Here is a 17,882-nt window from a genome sequence, read left to right as displayed (position 1 = left end):
TGTATGCGCTTTGTCCAGGTGGACAGAAGCATATCCAGTCCCAGATTACACAGCCGCGACCACTGCCAAGCAGCTGGTTCGTGAGTTCTTCCCTCGTTATGGACTCCCTAGAGTCGTATATTCTGACAACGGCCAGCCATTCTCATCTGAACTCATGAAGCATGTTTCCCTTTTGTTAGGGTACCAGTGGAAGTTTCATTGTGTACGCCATCCTGAAACAGCCGGTCTCGTAGAGAGACATAATCAGACTCTAAAAATCCGTATTGCAAAAGTGTGTAAAGAAAAAGGTGTGGACTGGCTAGTAGCTCTGCCAGTCGCTTTATTTTATATGCGCATGGTCGCACATTCCAGATCAGGTCTGTCCCCGTATGAGGTCGTTTTCGGCCGCCCCCCAAATATGTGGGGTACTCCTAGACCCCGAAGTATTACCGATGTTTCAAGTAATATGCTGACAGATTACCTAGCTTCCTTGATGTCTGCCCTCAACTCATGTCGTTCACAGGTTGCCGCCGCATTTCCAGACAATACCGAGGTGGCACCGCACGAAATCGTTCCAGGATCCATGGTGTTGGTGAGGAATTTTGACAGATCAAGTCCGCTGGAGCCTCGCTGGAAAGAGCCCCGACAGGTCCTCCTCACCACCCGTACAGCCGTGAAGTTGGAAGGACGCAAAGGCTGAGGTTCCGTGACGATTTTATTCGTGTTTGTAACATTGTCATAAATACATAATTTTGGTATCGGTGAACCGCAAATGATCCATTTAGTATATCCTGGTGTTTTCGCTATGCTACGAGCAAGAGCACTCCTGTTACCAACACATTTGTGATCTACCCATGGCATCCATCTTAGAACACGGAAGCCATTTTGTATTCCTTGCCCTCACATAGTCAATGGACACGCACTGACCTCTTTTCATTTAAAGGACACGTAGGCTTTGGCCGGCGATTCACCTTGCAAGTGACACGTGCACCTTAGGCCAGCAACGCTGTGGCAGCATGACTCGGCAAGAGCTGCCTCCCCACCCTGAGGCCAGTCCTGCTATACTGGTTCTTGTGTTCGTTGGCCTGATCATGATTAGGCGGCCGAAGCTGGTAACCGTGCCCATTTACGACCCACAAACATTTCTTATCCTGTCTTTCTATCTTCCACACCTGGCTCTGCTCCTTTCCTTCTGGGCCTTTAGTAGGGGGTGGTAACGAAATTTACGATGAGGCGGTCCGGGTCTTGAATGAAGAATTGACATGGGATTATGATGGACTAGTGGGAACCCCTCATTTGTAATGTTTTGACATCAGATACTGTTGACGATTCCTGTGCAACGCCAAATATTTATTGTATAAGACACGAATGTTTAGAACTGTGGTAACATGTAAAGAATTTGCCTGAAGCCCAATATTTAGTATATAAGGAACAACCCTCTTTGTACAAATCGAACAGGCTCCTAGATACTGCCCATGTGTAGTTTCTGTGACTTCTGTGTCCCTGCAGTAATAAACCTTTGGTCTTTGACGCCACCATCGAGAAGCCCGTGTTTCTGTTTATTTGTGTACCAAGACAGGTTGAACTCCGGGGTCTTCGGGTGTTGTCCCTGACACCTCTGGACGGAACCAAAAAGTCCAGAACTCCATTTGGCGCCCAACTCGGGGCGACGTCATTCGGTACCGGTCCAAAAGCCTGAAGAATTCGAGGAGCTTCGTGTGAAGATTTCAGAGGGAGGCGCCCCACTTCATCGATCCCGGCATATCGCAAAAGTGGCCCCGACGTCCTCTTCCACGAGGGTTCCCGTTCAGACGGCTGCAGTGGTCCGTTGCCTTGACCGTCGCCCTGTCTTGGACCCGAGGTGCAGTCCTCAGTACGGCGAAACGTGACGGGTTTCTCCTTGGTGACGTCTTCAGTGCCTCAGTTAAGTATTTAGTGGTTGCTAGTTGGTTATTTTGTGAGGGTTGCTCCTATTTGGATAATCCTTTTAGTTCTCAGTTCAGTTCAGTTCTGTAAGGTTATCACTGGTTATTCTAGTTACGATAATCATTCTGTTCAGTTCAGGTATCGATACAATTGTCAGTTCTGGTAGGCCTAAGTTCTCGGTTCAAGTGCGCATCTTTTTGTGTTTTGTTTGTCTTGTGTTCCGGATTATAAAATGGTAAGTCAGAAAAATTGTATGTTGTCTTGTTTTAGTTGCAACAGTGATTCCCAGTTGGAGGACTCGTGTTTGGTTCCTCCGATTGGAACTCCCCTTTATGATCTATATTGCAAATTTGGTGTGGGCCCTATCTCTTATAACGAGATATGGATCCGCTATACAGAAAAAGATGGTGTCCTTAGTTGGCCACTACATGGTAGTTTTGAACCTGAAATTCTCGATAATCTAGAAAGAAGGTTGTTTAAGAAGAAAGCCCGGCCGGCAATGTTTGATTCTTTCCGTTATTGGCGAAAAGAATCTAAACAGAGAGAAATAAAAAAGTTGAAGAAAGAACAGAAAGAGCAAGAGTTGACTTTAGAACAGTCTGCTAGGCAGCTGCAACTCAACGAGTCTGAGAAAGCGATGGAGGTGGCCGATAGAGAGCGTAATTTAGCGATAGACAAGTGCTATCCTGCTTTACCATCGAGTACGGCTAAGATAGTAGAGGACCCTGAAAAGGATCCCCTGTTGTCTTACTTGTTACGATCACCCCCACCGTATGCACAAGGTGCTACGGCTCCACCTATACCGAATGTTCAATTACCGGTTGCTGGACAACCTGGTGTCCCTGTTCTCGCTCCCCTGAATCAAGTTCCTGTACCTCCTGTGGTCAATATTAATGTTCCTTCGACAACCCCTCTTCTAGGGTTGCCGACTTCTTTACCTATGCCTGTGTCGCTCACACCTGCTACTTCACAAGCTAATTTTCAAGCTACTCCTACTGTTCCTGATCTATCTGTTCCAACTGCTACTCTATTCACTGCCTCTGCTAATATTATGACTCCGCTTTCTGTTCGTCGAAGAATCACTGATTCTGTCTCTAATATTCTATCTCCCTTCTATAAAACTCTGATTAAGACTCCTACCTTTGACTCTGTGCAGAGACGTAGTCAGCTTCCCAGTACTGAATAAAGAGGAATACTAGATTCCACTGCTCTTAGATGGGTTTCGAAAGTTGGAAGATATAATGTACAAAATGTATTAGATACATTTATGCAATGGAACGAACCGACACAACGATATGTGTTCGATGAAATGTGTTTCCTTCTACGTGAGGAATTGGAAGAGGATGACCCTGAATCAAATCTAGGAGAATTAATTAATGTTCAGAAAGAGTTTGCTACAGGTATGATAGTTGGACAAAATATAAAAGAAGCGATGGAACTGGTTCTAAGTTATAGATCCGACTCATCCCTTCTTTCACCGAGAGAGTTAGAGAAACGTAGTACGAAACGAAATCGTCAATATCCAATGAGAGAGGTTCCACCAATTTGGCGCGAAGCTGTGCAAGCTAATGCACCGCTTGGTATTGCAGCCGCTCCGGCCCAATTCCAGAGAGTATGGATACATATTCCATGGAAGCGAGCTGAAGTATTAGCAGTAAAACAGGCTTTGCCAGATCCGCGTAAAAATCCTGCAGGGTACTACAAAGAGTTAGCTCAAACAGTTGACGCTTGTGTATTAAATTTAACTGACATAGATCTGCTGTTTGGTAATGTAGTACCGCAACCAATTTGGGCTAAAATTCGTAAAGAGAATCATCCAGTTGCCCTAGGTGGTGACTGGGCAGCTATAATTGCAGCGGATGGTCAACAAATAGGTGGTTCCAAACCTGAACCTTTAATTGCTAATTTGCCTGGTAGAATAATCGATTTAATGAAAACCTTGATGCCAGCATTGCGCGTTAACTGGGACAAATTGTCCGCGTGCAAACAAAAGAAAGACGAAAGCGTCTCCGACTTTTTCACAAGATTCGAGGAGACTTTCGTGGATCATAGTGGTCAGGATATGAGCACAGAAGGAGGCCAGAGATTATTTGTCGATAAATTTGTGCACAATCTGTTGCCAGAACTTAGTAGTAAATTAAAGAATTCTGAAAGTGCGTGGGCTGTCTCTACGACTGCGCAAATACTTGCGACTGCTCAGTACTATGAAAATAGGGATAAAGAAGAGAAGGAAAAATCAGATAAAAAGACGAAAGATTTAAAAACTAAAGTACTTTTACAACAAGCTTATCCGCCTCGCATGAATCAAACTAATATGCAGCAGGGGTCATATCAAAGAACGGATTATAACTTTCAAAGGCCACAATACCAGTGGAATCAATGTGCTTATTGCAAAAAGGAAGGTCATTACAAAAGTGAGTGTCCAGTTCGAACACAAAATAATGATGCGGCAGCTCAGAGAGGTCGTGGTAGTTCTATGCAAAACTATAGAGGTCGAGGACGAGGTGCTATGCCTCCACAGACAAGTGATCGCCCCTCTAATTATTTCGACCAGCGAAATGGACAATCTGCCCAACAGAATAGGTCTCCACAGTATCATGTTGAAGACTATTATGAAGCTAGTGAGGAAGGTCAGCAAAGTGAATACTAGGACAGCCATGGACAAAGAGAGGGAGTAGTATCCGTACCAGTAGATCAGAGTGGGCCTTATGTCGCAGTAGCAACATCAGGTATAGTCGAACCGTTTCTGTTGGATACTGGTGCAGCAAAAAGTTCTATCATACATGCAAAACTCCCTGGCGCACCTTTGTCTGGCTCAACAAACGTTTCAGTAGGTTTTTCGGGCGCCCCTGTTCACAACCCTGTTTCTGGTCCTTTGTCTATTTCTGTTGGACCCCGTCAATTGAAAGCACCCCTGATTTTGACGACAGGTTGTAACGAAAATCTGCTTGGTTTAGACTTGTTAAAACGCCTGTACGCGACATTGTACTGTTCTCCAGCGGGAGTACAGCTTACGTTGGGTAAAAGAATCATCTCCCCGATGTACTTGTCGATGGATGCGCTCCCACCAGAGCTGCGTTCACTCCCTGATACTCTTTGGGCGACTGGTCCTAATGATGTAGGTCTATTGGAAATTCCACCCTATGCAGTAACTTTGAAAGCAAATGTCAAACTTCCACGAATTCCACAATACAGAATCTCTAGTGAAGGTGAGCGTGCGCTCCTACTGATAGTACAAGACCTGATCAAGAAAGATGTTGTAGAAGAGACTAGAGGTAATGTCTGTAATAGTCCGGTACTGCCTATTTTGAAACGAACTGACCCTACAAAGCCTCCAGTATATAGGTTCGTAATTGATCTTAGAGAGGTTAATAAAATTGTGATCCCACAGTTTCCTGTGGTACCAGACATTACTGCATTGTTAACGTTGATTCCCGCTACAGCAGCATGGTTTTCAGTTGTCGACTTGAAAAATGCCTTTTTCAGCATTCCGATAGCCGAGGAAAGCAGAGATATTTTCGGTTTTTCTCTAGGAGGACGAAGTTTTAGATTTAAACGCGCTCCACAAGGTTATTGTGAAAGCCCATCCATTTACAGTCAAGCATTAAAAAGTCAGTTAGATTCCTTCGTACTTCCTCGTGGTTCTGCTTTAGTACAGTATGTCGATGATCTTCTAGTGGATGCCGATGACAAGGAAACTTGCAAAACAGCTACGATTTCTTTATTGCATCACTTGTCAGATTTAAATCACAAGGTGTCACCTTCAAAAATGCAATACTGCTGCCAAGAAGTGACCTACCTAGGTCATCTCTTGTCAAAGGAGGGAAGGAAGTTGACCCCAGAGAGAATAAAAGCAATTACACAGATGAATGTTCCTAGCACGCAGAGAGAAGTGCGTGCCTTTTTGGGTATTACCTCCTATTGTAGGCAATGGATCCCAAATTTTTCTCTTTTAGCAAAACCATTAGTAGCCTTGACTAAGAAAGGTGTTCCGAGTCCGGTACCATGGTCTGTTGAATGTCAGCAGAGTTTTTCTGAGTTACGAAATGCACTGTGTTCAGCACCTGTATTGGGTACACCCGACTACAGTAAGCCATTTACGCTCTATGTCCACGAGAGAGAAGGTTGTGCATTGAGTGTTTTGACGCAGAAATTTGGTGATAAACAACGCCCTTGTGCGTATTTTTCATCAACATTAGATCCAGTAGCTAGAGCATTGCCTAGTTGCTTGAGAGCTACAGCCGCAGCTGCAGCTTCCATTCGACAATCTGCTGGTTTAGTAATGAACAACATGCTAGTAGTTATGGTTCCTCATGCTGTGGATACACTCATGAACCGAACCAAGACGCAACACCTTACCAGTGCTAGATTATCAGGCTATGAACTGACACTATTAGCTAGTCATATTCAGATCAAAAGATGCAATGTATTGAATCCAGCAACATTGTTGCCGACTAGCCAAGAGTCGAGTGATTCCGAACCACACGACTGTTGTTTCAGAACTGAGGAAGAAACAAAAGGACGAATCGATCTAAAAAATACTCCGTTGTCAGATCCAGATGGCACGTTGTATGTTGATGGGTCTTGCTTCAAATTGGAGAATGGTGATGTGACTGCTGCCTATGCCGTAACGACTTTGAGTACGATTGTGGAGACTGCAAGAGTGAGTCAGAATTCTGCCCAGGCTGCAGAATTGATCGCGCTAACAAGAGCGTGCGTTTTAGCTAAGGGAAAGAGAGTGAATGTGTTCACAGATAGTCAGTACGCGTTCGGCGTGGCCCATAGTTTTGGCCGTTTGTGGAAAGAAAGAGGTTTCATTACGTCCCATGGGACTAAGATTCAACATGGTCAGCTAGTTAATGACTTGTTGGAATCTCTAACCTTACCGACTGAAGTTGCGATTGTGAAATGCAGTGCTCATAAAGCAATCACGGATGATGTTGGTCGTGGGAATGCTTTTGCTGATGAGATCGCAAAACAGACAGCTAGAAATATGATGAGTAGAATGTATGTTGCAACGTCTGCAAGATGGATTTCTGAGTCTGGAATGTGTGAAGACACAGTGGAAAGCGTGAAGGAAATTCAGAAAGAGGCGACTGAGGAGGAAAAACGTGCATGGAGAGAGAGCACGGGTAAATTGGACTCGAGTGGGTGTTGGATTGATTTGTCGGAACAACAGCGTTGGATGTTGCCTGATGCGTATGTGCTTGCAGTAGTGACGATGGCGCATGGAACAGCGCACATCAGTTCAAAAGGGATTTGTAAGATGTTGGCTCCGGTCTGGAAGAATGACGGAATTAGTAAGTGTGCAGAGAGAGTGGTAAGAAATTGTATGGTATGCTTGATGCATAATCCTGGCAAGGGAATCCCCACACCTGCAGGTCACTTCGCTCCTCCTTCCTGCCCTTTTGAAGTGATCCAGCTAGACTTCATTCACATGGACCGTTGTAATAACCTGAAATACGTCCTAGTGGTAGTTTGTGCTTTTTCCAGATGGATCGAAGCATACCCACTGAAGGACAATACTGCCTTATCCACTGCCAAAATTCTTCTTAAAGAATACTTCCCCCGATACGGAATGCCACGGATTGTATGGTCAGATAACGGAAGTGAGTTCGTAGGGAAAGTTATGCAGAGTGTGTGTGCCGGCCTAGGGATTAGGCAAAAATTCCATAGTGCGAATCATCCCCAGTCCGCGGGTTTAGTCGAGGGTTACAATGGCACCCTTAAACTGAAACTCGCTAAGATACAAGCATCCACGGGTTTGTCCTGGCCAGATGCATTGCCTTTGGCTTTGCTATCAACAAGAGCAACTGTACATTCTAGAGTAGGGCTTAGTCCTTACGAAATAGTTTTCGGTCGTCCTGCAAATGTTTGGGGGGTACCTAGACCGAAAGAATTTAAGCAGCTGGAATACCCAATGTTAATTGATTACCTTTTCGACTTGACTGCTAAATTGAGTCTTATTCACCAACAGGTTTTCGACGCATTGCCAAAGCCACCGGAGAGTCCAGGCCATCAGCTGAAACCGGGTGATCAGGTGGTCATCCGAAATTTTGCAAGAACGAAAAATCTTCAGCCCAGATTTATTGGCCCTTTCCAGGTCCTGTTAGCAACGAGAACTGCTATTCGTGTGGCCGGAAGGAAACATTGGATCCACACGACACACGCTAAACGTGTGCCTCTGCCACTTCCTTACGACAACTGGGTAAAGAAAGGAATCGGTGCCTCTGAAACGGAACGAGTCCCCAGGTTCATACCTTTCAGCGATGCAGAACTGATCACGGATTCACCAAATTCTGACTCTCCTCCTGAAACTGCTCTTTTGAACCCTGAACATTTGCCTTCTGCACCAAAAGAACATTTGTCATCTGCGAACGTGAACATTGCAACGCCAGCTGAAAATACATTGTTTCCAGATCAGACAGCTCCTGCAAAACTGAGATACAACTTACGTTCTCGCGATATGGACAAATAAAGCAGAAAACTGCCTATTTTCAGATTTGCATTTTCTATACATTGCCTCCAGCCAGGAAGTTTGCTAATACTTTGTATTGTTTCTTTTTGTTTTAAAATTGCCTTGCCGTCTGGGTAGCCGTAGGGTCGTGGCTGTGTGCCTAGTTGAATCTGCAGGGGTCTGACACAAGGTCGATCTTTCTGTTAGTTCTGGGAACTCCCAGGGCTGATAGAGGCATTTTCATCTACGTACACATCATCAGTGGTCGCGAACGGTCGTAGAAGATGGAGCTTCCTGAGCTACAACGAGAAAATGTAATTTATGTTCGCAGAAATAGACTGTACAGAATACTACACAGCAAATGCTTTCTAATGCAATGTGCAGTTACATTTTTAATTGTTTTGATGACGCTGGTGGGTGGAATCGTCTTTGGCGTACATTTGATTTTTGTGCCAATAGCTACAGTACCTCCCCTTGATCCTACTACTTCTACGGTTTCTTCTATGCATTCTTTTCACTCATTTCCTGAACACGAACAAGCTCGACGCTCAGAATTTATTAATAATACATTTGTACAGCTCTTGCATCAACACCAACTGATAGTTAATACTACAAACTGCTGGGTGTGTGGCTTGATACCTCACACTATGGATAAAGGCATTCCCTATCTAGTCTTGCCTTTTAGCTATAATGGATCATTTCAGGCCTTTCAGACCATTTTTTCATATGCCCTTGAGACCTATCCTCCGCGTCCACCACGGTCCACTAAATACAACTCAGCCAACAAAGCTTTAGTCCAGGGAATTATTGATATGATTAAAGACGTCAATAATACTCCATCTTATCCTAGAGATGAATTACTGGTGTATCTGAGTTGGAACTCTACAGAGTATCGCCTTAGTTTGGGAGAAAGCAAGCGTAAAAGCTCCACTTCAGTTTGGGTCGTGCCTCACCGAGGTCAGGTCTGTTTGCAAGGAAATGGGAGAAATCCGAGAGCTCAGCTAGGGAAGAGTGAGTGCGTTGAGACTTACGTATTTCCGTCTAACTCCTCCCCTGCCTTTCTGACTGCTAGGGGTACCTACTTCATTTGTCAGGACAGAGCATATACATGGCTGCCTGCTGACTTTTCAGGTTCATGTTATATTGCTCGATTGTTACCCCCGACATACACTGCTTCTTCAGATTATCATAAACCCAGATTAGCAAGAGGTGTCTTCAGCAAGGAAGATACCGCTGGTCAAGAAGCTGGAGACTTCTTCAAAGGTTTCCTTCCGTTTTGGGGGCCTATGGCCAATAGTAGAAATCTTCGGCAACTAACACGGGTAGTTGAATCTACTATTACGGAAACTGCAGGTGCCCTTAGTAACTTAACAGCTGAGCTTCAGGCGGATCGTCTCATGACGTTGCAGAATCGTATGGTTCTAGACGTAATACTTGCAGATCGAGGTGGGGTATGCAGAATGATCCAATCGAGCTGCTGTGTCTTTATTCCTAATAATGCTCCAACAGTCTATGAAGCAATCTCTAAGCTACACAAGATTTCCGACTCTATACACGTAGATAAGGGAAACTGGTCCTTCATGGAGTGGTTTTGGACTCTGGTATCAGCGTGGGGATGGAAGGTTCTGATGGTTATTGGTGTCATCCTAGTATTTCTGTTCTCGTGCTGTCTTATTATCCAGTGTGGTCCCGCTCTGTGTAGTCTCTGCGCTGCAACCTGTTTCAGGAAACCACCTGCATTAGGAGAAAAGGCACGAGGCAGGATGATGATACAACGACATGTCGCTGACCTAATGAGCATAGAAATGGACTCTGACTCTGATATAGACTGAGTAATTGCCTATGTAAGGGCAAAAGGAGGGTCTGAGGTTCCGTGACGATTTTATTCGTGTTTGTAACATTGTCGTAAATACATAATTTTGGTATCGGTGAACCGCAAATGATCCATTTAGTATATCCTGGTGTTTTCGCTATGCTACGAGCAAGAGCACTCCTGTTACCAACACATTTGTGATCTACCCATGGCATCCATCTTAGAACACGGAAGCCATTTTGTATTCCTTGCCCTCACATAGTCAATGGACACGCACTGACCTCTTTTCATTTAAAGGACACGTAGGCTTTGGCCGGCGATTCACCTTGCAAGTGACACGTGCACCTTAGGCCAGCAACGCTGTGGCAGCATGACTCGGCAAGAGCTGCCTCCCCAGCCTGAGGCCAGTCCTGCTATACTGGTTCTTGTGTTCGTTGGCCTGATCATGATTAGGCGGCCGAAGCTGGTAACCGTGCCCATTTACGACCCACAAACATTTCTTATCCTGTCTTTCTATCTTCCACACCTGGCTCTGCTCCTTTCCTTCTGGGCCTTTAGTAGGGGGTGGTAACGAAATTTACGATGAGGCGGTCCGGGTCTTGAATGAAGAATTGACATGGGATTATGATGGACTAGTGGGAACCCCTCATTTGTAATGTTTTGACATCAGATACTGTTGACGATTCCTGTGCAACGCCAAATATTTATTGTATAAGACACGAATGTTTAGAACTGTGGTAACATGTAAAGAATTTGCCTGAAGCCCAATATTTAGTATATAAGGAACAACCCTCTTTGTACAAATCGAACAGGCTCCTAGATACTGCCCATGTGTAGTTTCTGTGACTTCTGTGTCCCTGCAGTAATAAACCTTTGGTCTTTGACGCCACCATCGAGAAGCCCGTGTTTCTGTTTATTTGTGTACCAAGACAGGTTGAACTCCGGGGTCTTCGGGTGTTGTCCCTGACACCTCTGGACGGAACCAAAAAGTCCAGAACTCCAAGGCTGGGTGCACCTTTCTCATATTAAACTTTTTAATGGACTGAAACCCGTCTTAAAGAACATTTCCCAGGATTTGAAGGATTGCCAAAATATTATTCTCAAGGACTGTCCCGCAAAAGACATTGCTACAACCCCTCCCCTGTTAGAGAAAACTCCGCAACAGGTGTACAAGTTAAAACTCCGGTCTAGTAAAATAAGTCAGTCAGTTTGATTGTCTAAGTCCTCCCCTAGGTGAAACGGTTAGACTGTTTCTGACATGTATAAAATAGACCCCCATAGTGAGAGAGTTAGTCAAAACTCAATCCGATGTATCGTTTTTCTATGTTTCATATTGTTTCTCAGCATTATGATTTCCTGTACCAGTTATGCATTTTTCTTGTATTTCCCAGTTCTTCATGTAAATAAGTCTGCTAATGCTACAGTAGAGCACACGTTTAGTGATCTGCCTCCTCATGAACTCTCTTACCGCCTCGCTATGCGAAATAACTCATTCATCCGTATGTTACATTATTCACACCAGTCCAGCAATACCACTAATTGTTGGGTGTGTGGTCGACTCCCCCCTTTCCAGACACCGAAGGGAGTTCTGCCACTTTTTCCTTATCCTTTCTCACATAATGGTTCGTGTGGAGCATGGTCCACGTTAACGTCATCCTCAACAGATATGTCTTTTCTTAACAGTACATGTTTCCCAGACAAGCAAGGTCTTCCCCACAGAACAGGTTTAGATCTAGAAAATGAAGTGTATAATTTAGGTAATTATTCGTCGAATTTCATGGTCCTGAATGTTCAGTCTGATACTACTCCAGACTTACCTGCTATTTCAGTACTACCAGTCAAAGGCGAATTATGTGTCCGAAATAATGGTTCTGTACATGTAGGACACAGTGATTGTACTACTATTGTCAAGTATAGTGACAGTGGGAAATCTATTTTTAAAGCTTCACGTCATTCCTATTTTATTTGTGGTCAAACTGCATATGTTCGTCTGCCCCTCGATTGGGAGGGAACCTGTTACATTGCCTTCCTACTGCCACCTGTTTTTCTAGCCCCACCTGATTATCATAGAAACACACATCTAGTACACATTAGACATAGAAGGGAGTCCCCAATTGTCGATTATACTGAAACTGCTCTAGAACAGTATACAGATTTCAACAGAGGTTTCTTTTTCTTTATAGGACCTATCCAGAATAGTAAGCTAATCCGTAGGTTAACCAGAACCCTTGAGGCTGTAATAAATGAGACTGCCTCTGCTCTAGGTAACTTAACCGAAGAGCAATCTGCTATGAGATTTGTCGTTTTACAGAATCGTCTCGTCCTTGACGTCATACTGGCCGATAGGGGCGGGGCCTGTAGAGTCATCGGATCCAGTTGCTGCATTTTCATTCCAAATAACGCGCCGTCTGTTTATTCAGCTATAACCAGACTCCATAAAATTGCCCATATGATACACCAAGACCCAGGCACCTGGACATGGTCCGGTTGGTTCTGGAATATAATTTCCGCATGGGGATGGAAAATATTGTCCTTCCTAGGTATTGCAGTAGCGATCATATTCAGCTGCTGCCTCTGTATACAATGTGGCCCTGCGATTTGCGGCATTTGTGCTACCTCTTGTATTCCTAGTCCCAAGCCCCGTTCTAAATCCCGTTCCAAGAAAATTCGAGACGAGCAAATGATACTGTATGAAATGATAGACGGTATCATGAAAATTGATGTTTCCTGATGGAAACGTAGTGACAAGGAGGGAATGTGGAAAAGTAAATTTTGCCATGTTCTGTGTCCCTACGCCTCCTCCATCATATGTTATGTGTGCATGATTAAATATGCATATGTACTCCCCATGTTCGATTAATGACGCAATTACAGTTGTGTCCACCTCTAGTATGCCAGTTTCCAGTCCTCGTGAATACTACGAATATCAGGCCTATGTAAAGCTACGTTGCCACGTTTCTCAGTGTGCACGTTATTCTATTATAAAGTTCCCGTTTCTAGGCCTCAAAAAGGGCCTGGACACCAGATTCAGCTCCTGTCTCCAGAAACCTCGCTGAGGAGCGATACAGCCCCCACCTGTATCCTCGACCCTTCACTTACTTCCTGCCTCGCAGTGCCCGGTCCAGCCTGGCTCAGCCTCTGAGTCTGCCAAGAAAATGTTATAGTTCCAGTTATCAGTTCAGTCCTCCTTCTCTGCATTCCTAAACTACTGAATCGCATCAATAGTTTCCGTCATTGTCTAGCCTTCACGTCTCCACGTTAGAGAAATACTGCATTTAATGGTCATTTAATATTCTTCATCACGCACTACATGTAGAATAATGCATGGTCCAGTCTTAGAATCAAGTTAGCCTTTCCCCTCCTAACTTCTAGTTTATATCAACATGTTCTCTAAACATCAGATACTAGATACTGTTTAGGTACATGTCGCCCTGACTCTCCAGATTTCAGTCTCTGCTCCTAGCACAGAGTTCATAGCCCCCAGCTTCTCCTAGTAACACGTCATTGCCAGTTTGCGCGCACCATCAGGTTAGAGGTCCCGGCTCCTCAGGTAGCCCCCTCCATGGTTTCCGCCCCATTCATGACATATTCTGTTACGTTTGCATCACATGTCTATGTATACGCCCTGTTACACCTACTTTTACCCTTATCTTTCGCGACTGCTACGCGTCACACCTTCTGCTCCACCCACTGCTACGCCTATTGCACTGTAATGCTATGTGTTTGCGTTATGTATATATGCTCATGCACTGTTATTAAAAAAGTCATCCGTTCCCCTTGTCCCGATCCTGACACCAGCAGCGCTGCTGGGCCCTGTCATCCTATTCCTATGCAGGTTGTCCTGTTCCTGTCCTTATGCTGTATTAAACCTGCAAAAACTCCTACTACCTCGAATCTTGACTCTTATTTATTGAGCTATCTGTTATGATATATGTCTAGTCAAAAAGAGAGGTATTATTTATTTATTTACCACACTTCCCTATCTGCTGCTGAACCCTCGGCTGAGGTCCAGGGAGGGGCCCTGCTTCCCTATCTGCTGTTGAACCCTAGGCTGAGCTCCAGGGAGGAGCCCTGCTTCCCTATCTGCTGCTGAACCCTAGGCTGAGGTCCAGGGAGGGACCCTGCTTCCCTATCTGCTGCTGAACCCTAGGCTGAGGTCCAGGGAGGGGCCCTGCTTCCCTATCTGCTGCTGGACCCTAGGCTGAGGTCCAGGGAGGGGCCCTGCTTCCCTATCTGCTGCTGGGCCCTAGGCTTAGGTCCAGGGAGGGGCCCTGCTTCCCCATCTACTGCTGAACCCTAGGCTGAGGTCCAGGGAGGGGCCCTGCTTCTCTGTGTGTTGCTGGGCCCAAGGCTGAGGTCCAGGGAGGGGCACTGCTTCCCTTTATGTTGCTGGGCCCTAGGCTGAGGTCCAGGGAGGGGCCCTGCTTCTCTGTGTGTTGCTGGGCCCTAGGCTGAGGTCCAGGGAGGGGCCCTGCTTCCCTATCTGCTGCTGGACCCTAGGCTGAGGTCCAGGGAGGGGCCCTGCTTCTCTTTATGTTGCTGGGCCCTTGGCTGAGGTCCAGGGAGGGGCCCTGCTTCTCTGTCTGCTGCTGAACCCTAGGCTGAGGTCCAGGGAGGGGCCCTGCTTCTGTATCTGCTGCTGAACCCTAGGCTGAGGTCCAGGGAGGGGCCCTGCTTCTCCATCTGCCGCTGAACCCTAGGCTGAGGTCCAGGGAGGGGCCCTGCTTCCCTATCTGCTGCTGGGCCCTAGGCTGAGGTCCAGGGAGGGGCCCTGCTTCCCCATCTGCTGCTGAACCCTCGGCTGAGGTCCAGGGAGGGGCCCTGCTTCCCCATCTGCTGCTGAACCCTAGGCTGAGGTCCAGGGAGGGGCCCTGCTTCCCCATCTGCTGCTGAACCCTAGGCTGAGGGCCAGGGAGGGGCCCTGCTACTGTATCTGCTGCTGAACCCGAGGCTGAGGTCCAGGGAGGGGCCCTGCTTCCCTATCTGCTGCTGAACCCTAGGCTGAGGTCCAGGGAGGGGCCCTGCTTCTCTTTATGTTGCTGGGCCCTTGGCTGAGGTCCATGGAGGAGGCTCTGGTGAGTCCTGGATAGGTTGCTGTGCCTGAGAAGACATGGAGGGTTGTGATGGGTCAGGGAGGTTGGAATTACCTTTAAAAGTATCATCATGTCTTGATGTTCTGGGTTGTGAAACCAGAACCCCAGTTATAAACACAAGAGCATAGCATGTGGGCCCAGTGGAGGATATTGCTGCATCGTGAAGCCGGGTGGATGAATGGGTGGATGCACAGTGGATCCTGCCGGTTGGTGCTGCATAAGTTAGATCAGCGGCAAAGCAGCGAGGCCCCTGTGGTCAGCCTTCGTAGGCAGCCATTGACCAGCAAGCAGTCAGGAGGAGGGGAATACTCTTCTTGCTTTGAGTGGGGAGAAGTAACAAGGATTCAACTAAGAGATGAAATGCTCATGCGAGGCGCTGACCCGGAAGCAAAGGAAGAGTTAGAAACATAAAATGTACTCACAGTTGGTGTACATAGGCTTCCGGAAAGGCTTCCCCTTCGACACAACAAAGCTTGTTGAGATAAAGCACAAGGAAGTGGCAAACCACAAGGAGGTGGACTCATAGGTTTCAGAAGTAATCTCTTCCCTCAGACTGCTATTGTGAATTTCATTTGACAACAGGCTCTGGTTGGATGAACTGCAAGAGCTGCAAAATAAAGAAGTATTTTTGAATCCAAGAAAATACTTGAATAAATATGTGGCAAAGCAGGGCGCATTCTTTCACAAAGTTCCTCAACATTGGGAGTGTTGGAAGAATGAATAACTTTCAAAACAACGTAAACCTTTCAACTTTTAATTTGTATCTAAAACCTGTTTCTTTAGTGTCCCATCCACATTCTTTGTTGGGATGAATACATGCTCCAGATGACTGTGATGACACGGTCTGCCACTGCACAATATGCATACACCTCCACGACGCTGGGATCCAAGAGAAGGCCCTGGACTGGACCACCTCCTTCCTCTCCGGCACAACACAGAGCGTCCGCCTCCCCCCTTTCTGGTCCGAAACCACCAAGATCATCTGCGGTGTCCCCCAAGGCTCATCCCTCAGCCCAACGATGTTTAACATCTACATGGCACCACTCACACACGTCGCCCGTCGGCACAACCTCAACATCATCTCCTATGCCGATGACACCCAGTTGATCCTCTCCTTCACCAAGGGCCCCCACACCGCCAAAACCAACCTCCACAGAGGAATGAAGGCCATCGCCGAGTGGATGAAGAACAGCCGACTGAAGCTAAACTCAGACAAGATGGAAGTCCTCATCCTCGGCTCCACCCCCTCGGCCTTGGATGCCTCCTGGTGGCCGACCGCACTGGGAACAGCTCCTACACCCACCGACCACGCATGCAACCTAGGGTTCATCCTCGACTCTACTCTCTCCATGACAAAGCAGGTCAACGCAGTCTCATCCTACTGCTTCAACACCCTCCACATGCTCCACAAGATCTACAAGTGACTCCCCCCCTCAAACGAGAAGAACAGTCACCCAGGCCCTCATCAGCACCAGATTGGACTACAGAAACTCCCTCTACGCAGGAGCCTCGGCCAAACTCCTGAAACGCCTTCAGAACACCTCGATTCAGAAAAGGGGGTGGTGATGAACAGAGTGCCTGAATTAAGCAGACCACTCTTACCCAGTCCAAAGATCAGGGCTTGATCCATCACCGTTTTTTAGCTCACTGCACCATCCCAGCTCAGAACTTGGCTATATGCAAATTAGTCTGTTCCTGTCCCAGTGCATGATGGGAACAGGGCAAACCAAACTACCAAGCCAATTCTTGTACTGGGAAGGAAATAAGCTTCCGGGGACCGGTTTCTGCCATTTCAGGCGTCGTCGGCCCGGCTTGCTTGAATCCTAATGGTGCAATGAGCAAGGGACTCACATCTGAGTATACCCTTCCACGCTTATGGTGGACAAAATGATTTAGAAAAGGGGGTGGTGATGAACAGAGTGCCTGAATTAAGCAGACCACTCTTACCCAGTCCAAAGATCAGGGCTTGATCCATCACCGTTTTTTCGCTCACTGCCCCATCCCAGCTCAGAACTTGGCTATATGCAAATTAGTCTGTTCCTGTCCCAGTGCATGATGGGAACAGGGCAAACCAAACTACCAAGCCAATTCCTCTACTGGGAAGGAAACAAGCTTCCGGGGACCAGTTTCTGCCATTTCAGGCATCGTCGGCCCGGCTTGCTTGAATCCTAATGGTGCAATGAGCAAGGGACTCACATCTGAGTATACCCTTCCACGCTTATGGTGGACAAAATGATTCAGAAAAGGGGGTGGTGATGAACAGAGTGCCTGAATTAAGCAGACCACTCTTACCCAGTCCAAAGATCAGGGCTTGATCCATCACCGTTTTTTAGCTCACTGCACCATCCCAGCTCAGAACTTGGCTATATGCAAATTAGTCTGTTCCTGTCCCAGTGCATGATGGGAACAGGGCAAATCAAACTACCAAGCCAATTCTTGTACTGGGAAGGAAACAAGCTTCCGGGGACCGGTTTCTGCCATTTCAGGCGTCGTCGGCCCGGCTTTCTTGAATCCTAATGGTGCAATGAGCAAAGGACTCACATCTGAGTATACCCTTCCACGCTTATGGTGGACAAAATGATTCAGAAAAGGGGGTGGTGATGAACAGAGTGCC

At 46.5% G+C, this 17,882-nt stretch overlaps 1 protein-coding gene across 1 annotated transcript in view; it reads right to left on the bottom strand.

Annotated features, from left to right (window-relative positions):
* LOC144770018 (putative cation-transporting ATPase 13A4) overlaps nt 1-17,882 on the bottom strand; it is a 380,863-nt gene that overhangs the window by 77,677 nt on the left and 285,304 nt on the right. The window contains exon 25 of the mRNA XM_078654211.1: nt 15,691-15,875. Within this exon, the coding sequence (XP_078510337.1) occupies nt 15,691-15,875 (185 nt within the window). The remainder of the gene's footprint in view (nt 1-15,690; nt 15,876-17,882) is intronic.

The sequence above is a fragment of the Lissotriton helveticus genome, chromosome 7, assembly GCF_964261635.1.
Source record: "Lissotriton helveticus chromosome 7, aLisHel1.1, whole genome shotgun sequence".
Lineage (NCBI taxonomy): Eukaryota > Metazoa > Chordata > Amphibia > Caudata > Salamandridae > Lissotriton > Lissotriton helveticus.
The sequence above is the reverse complement of the archived record's forward strand: the minus strand, read 5'-3'. Positions and strand labels throughout refer to the sequence as shown.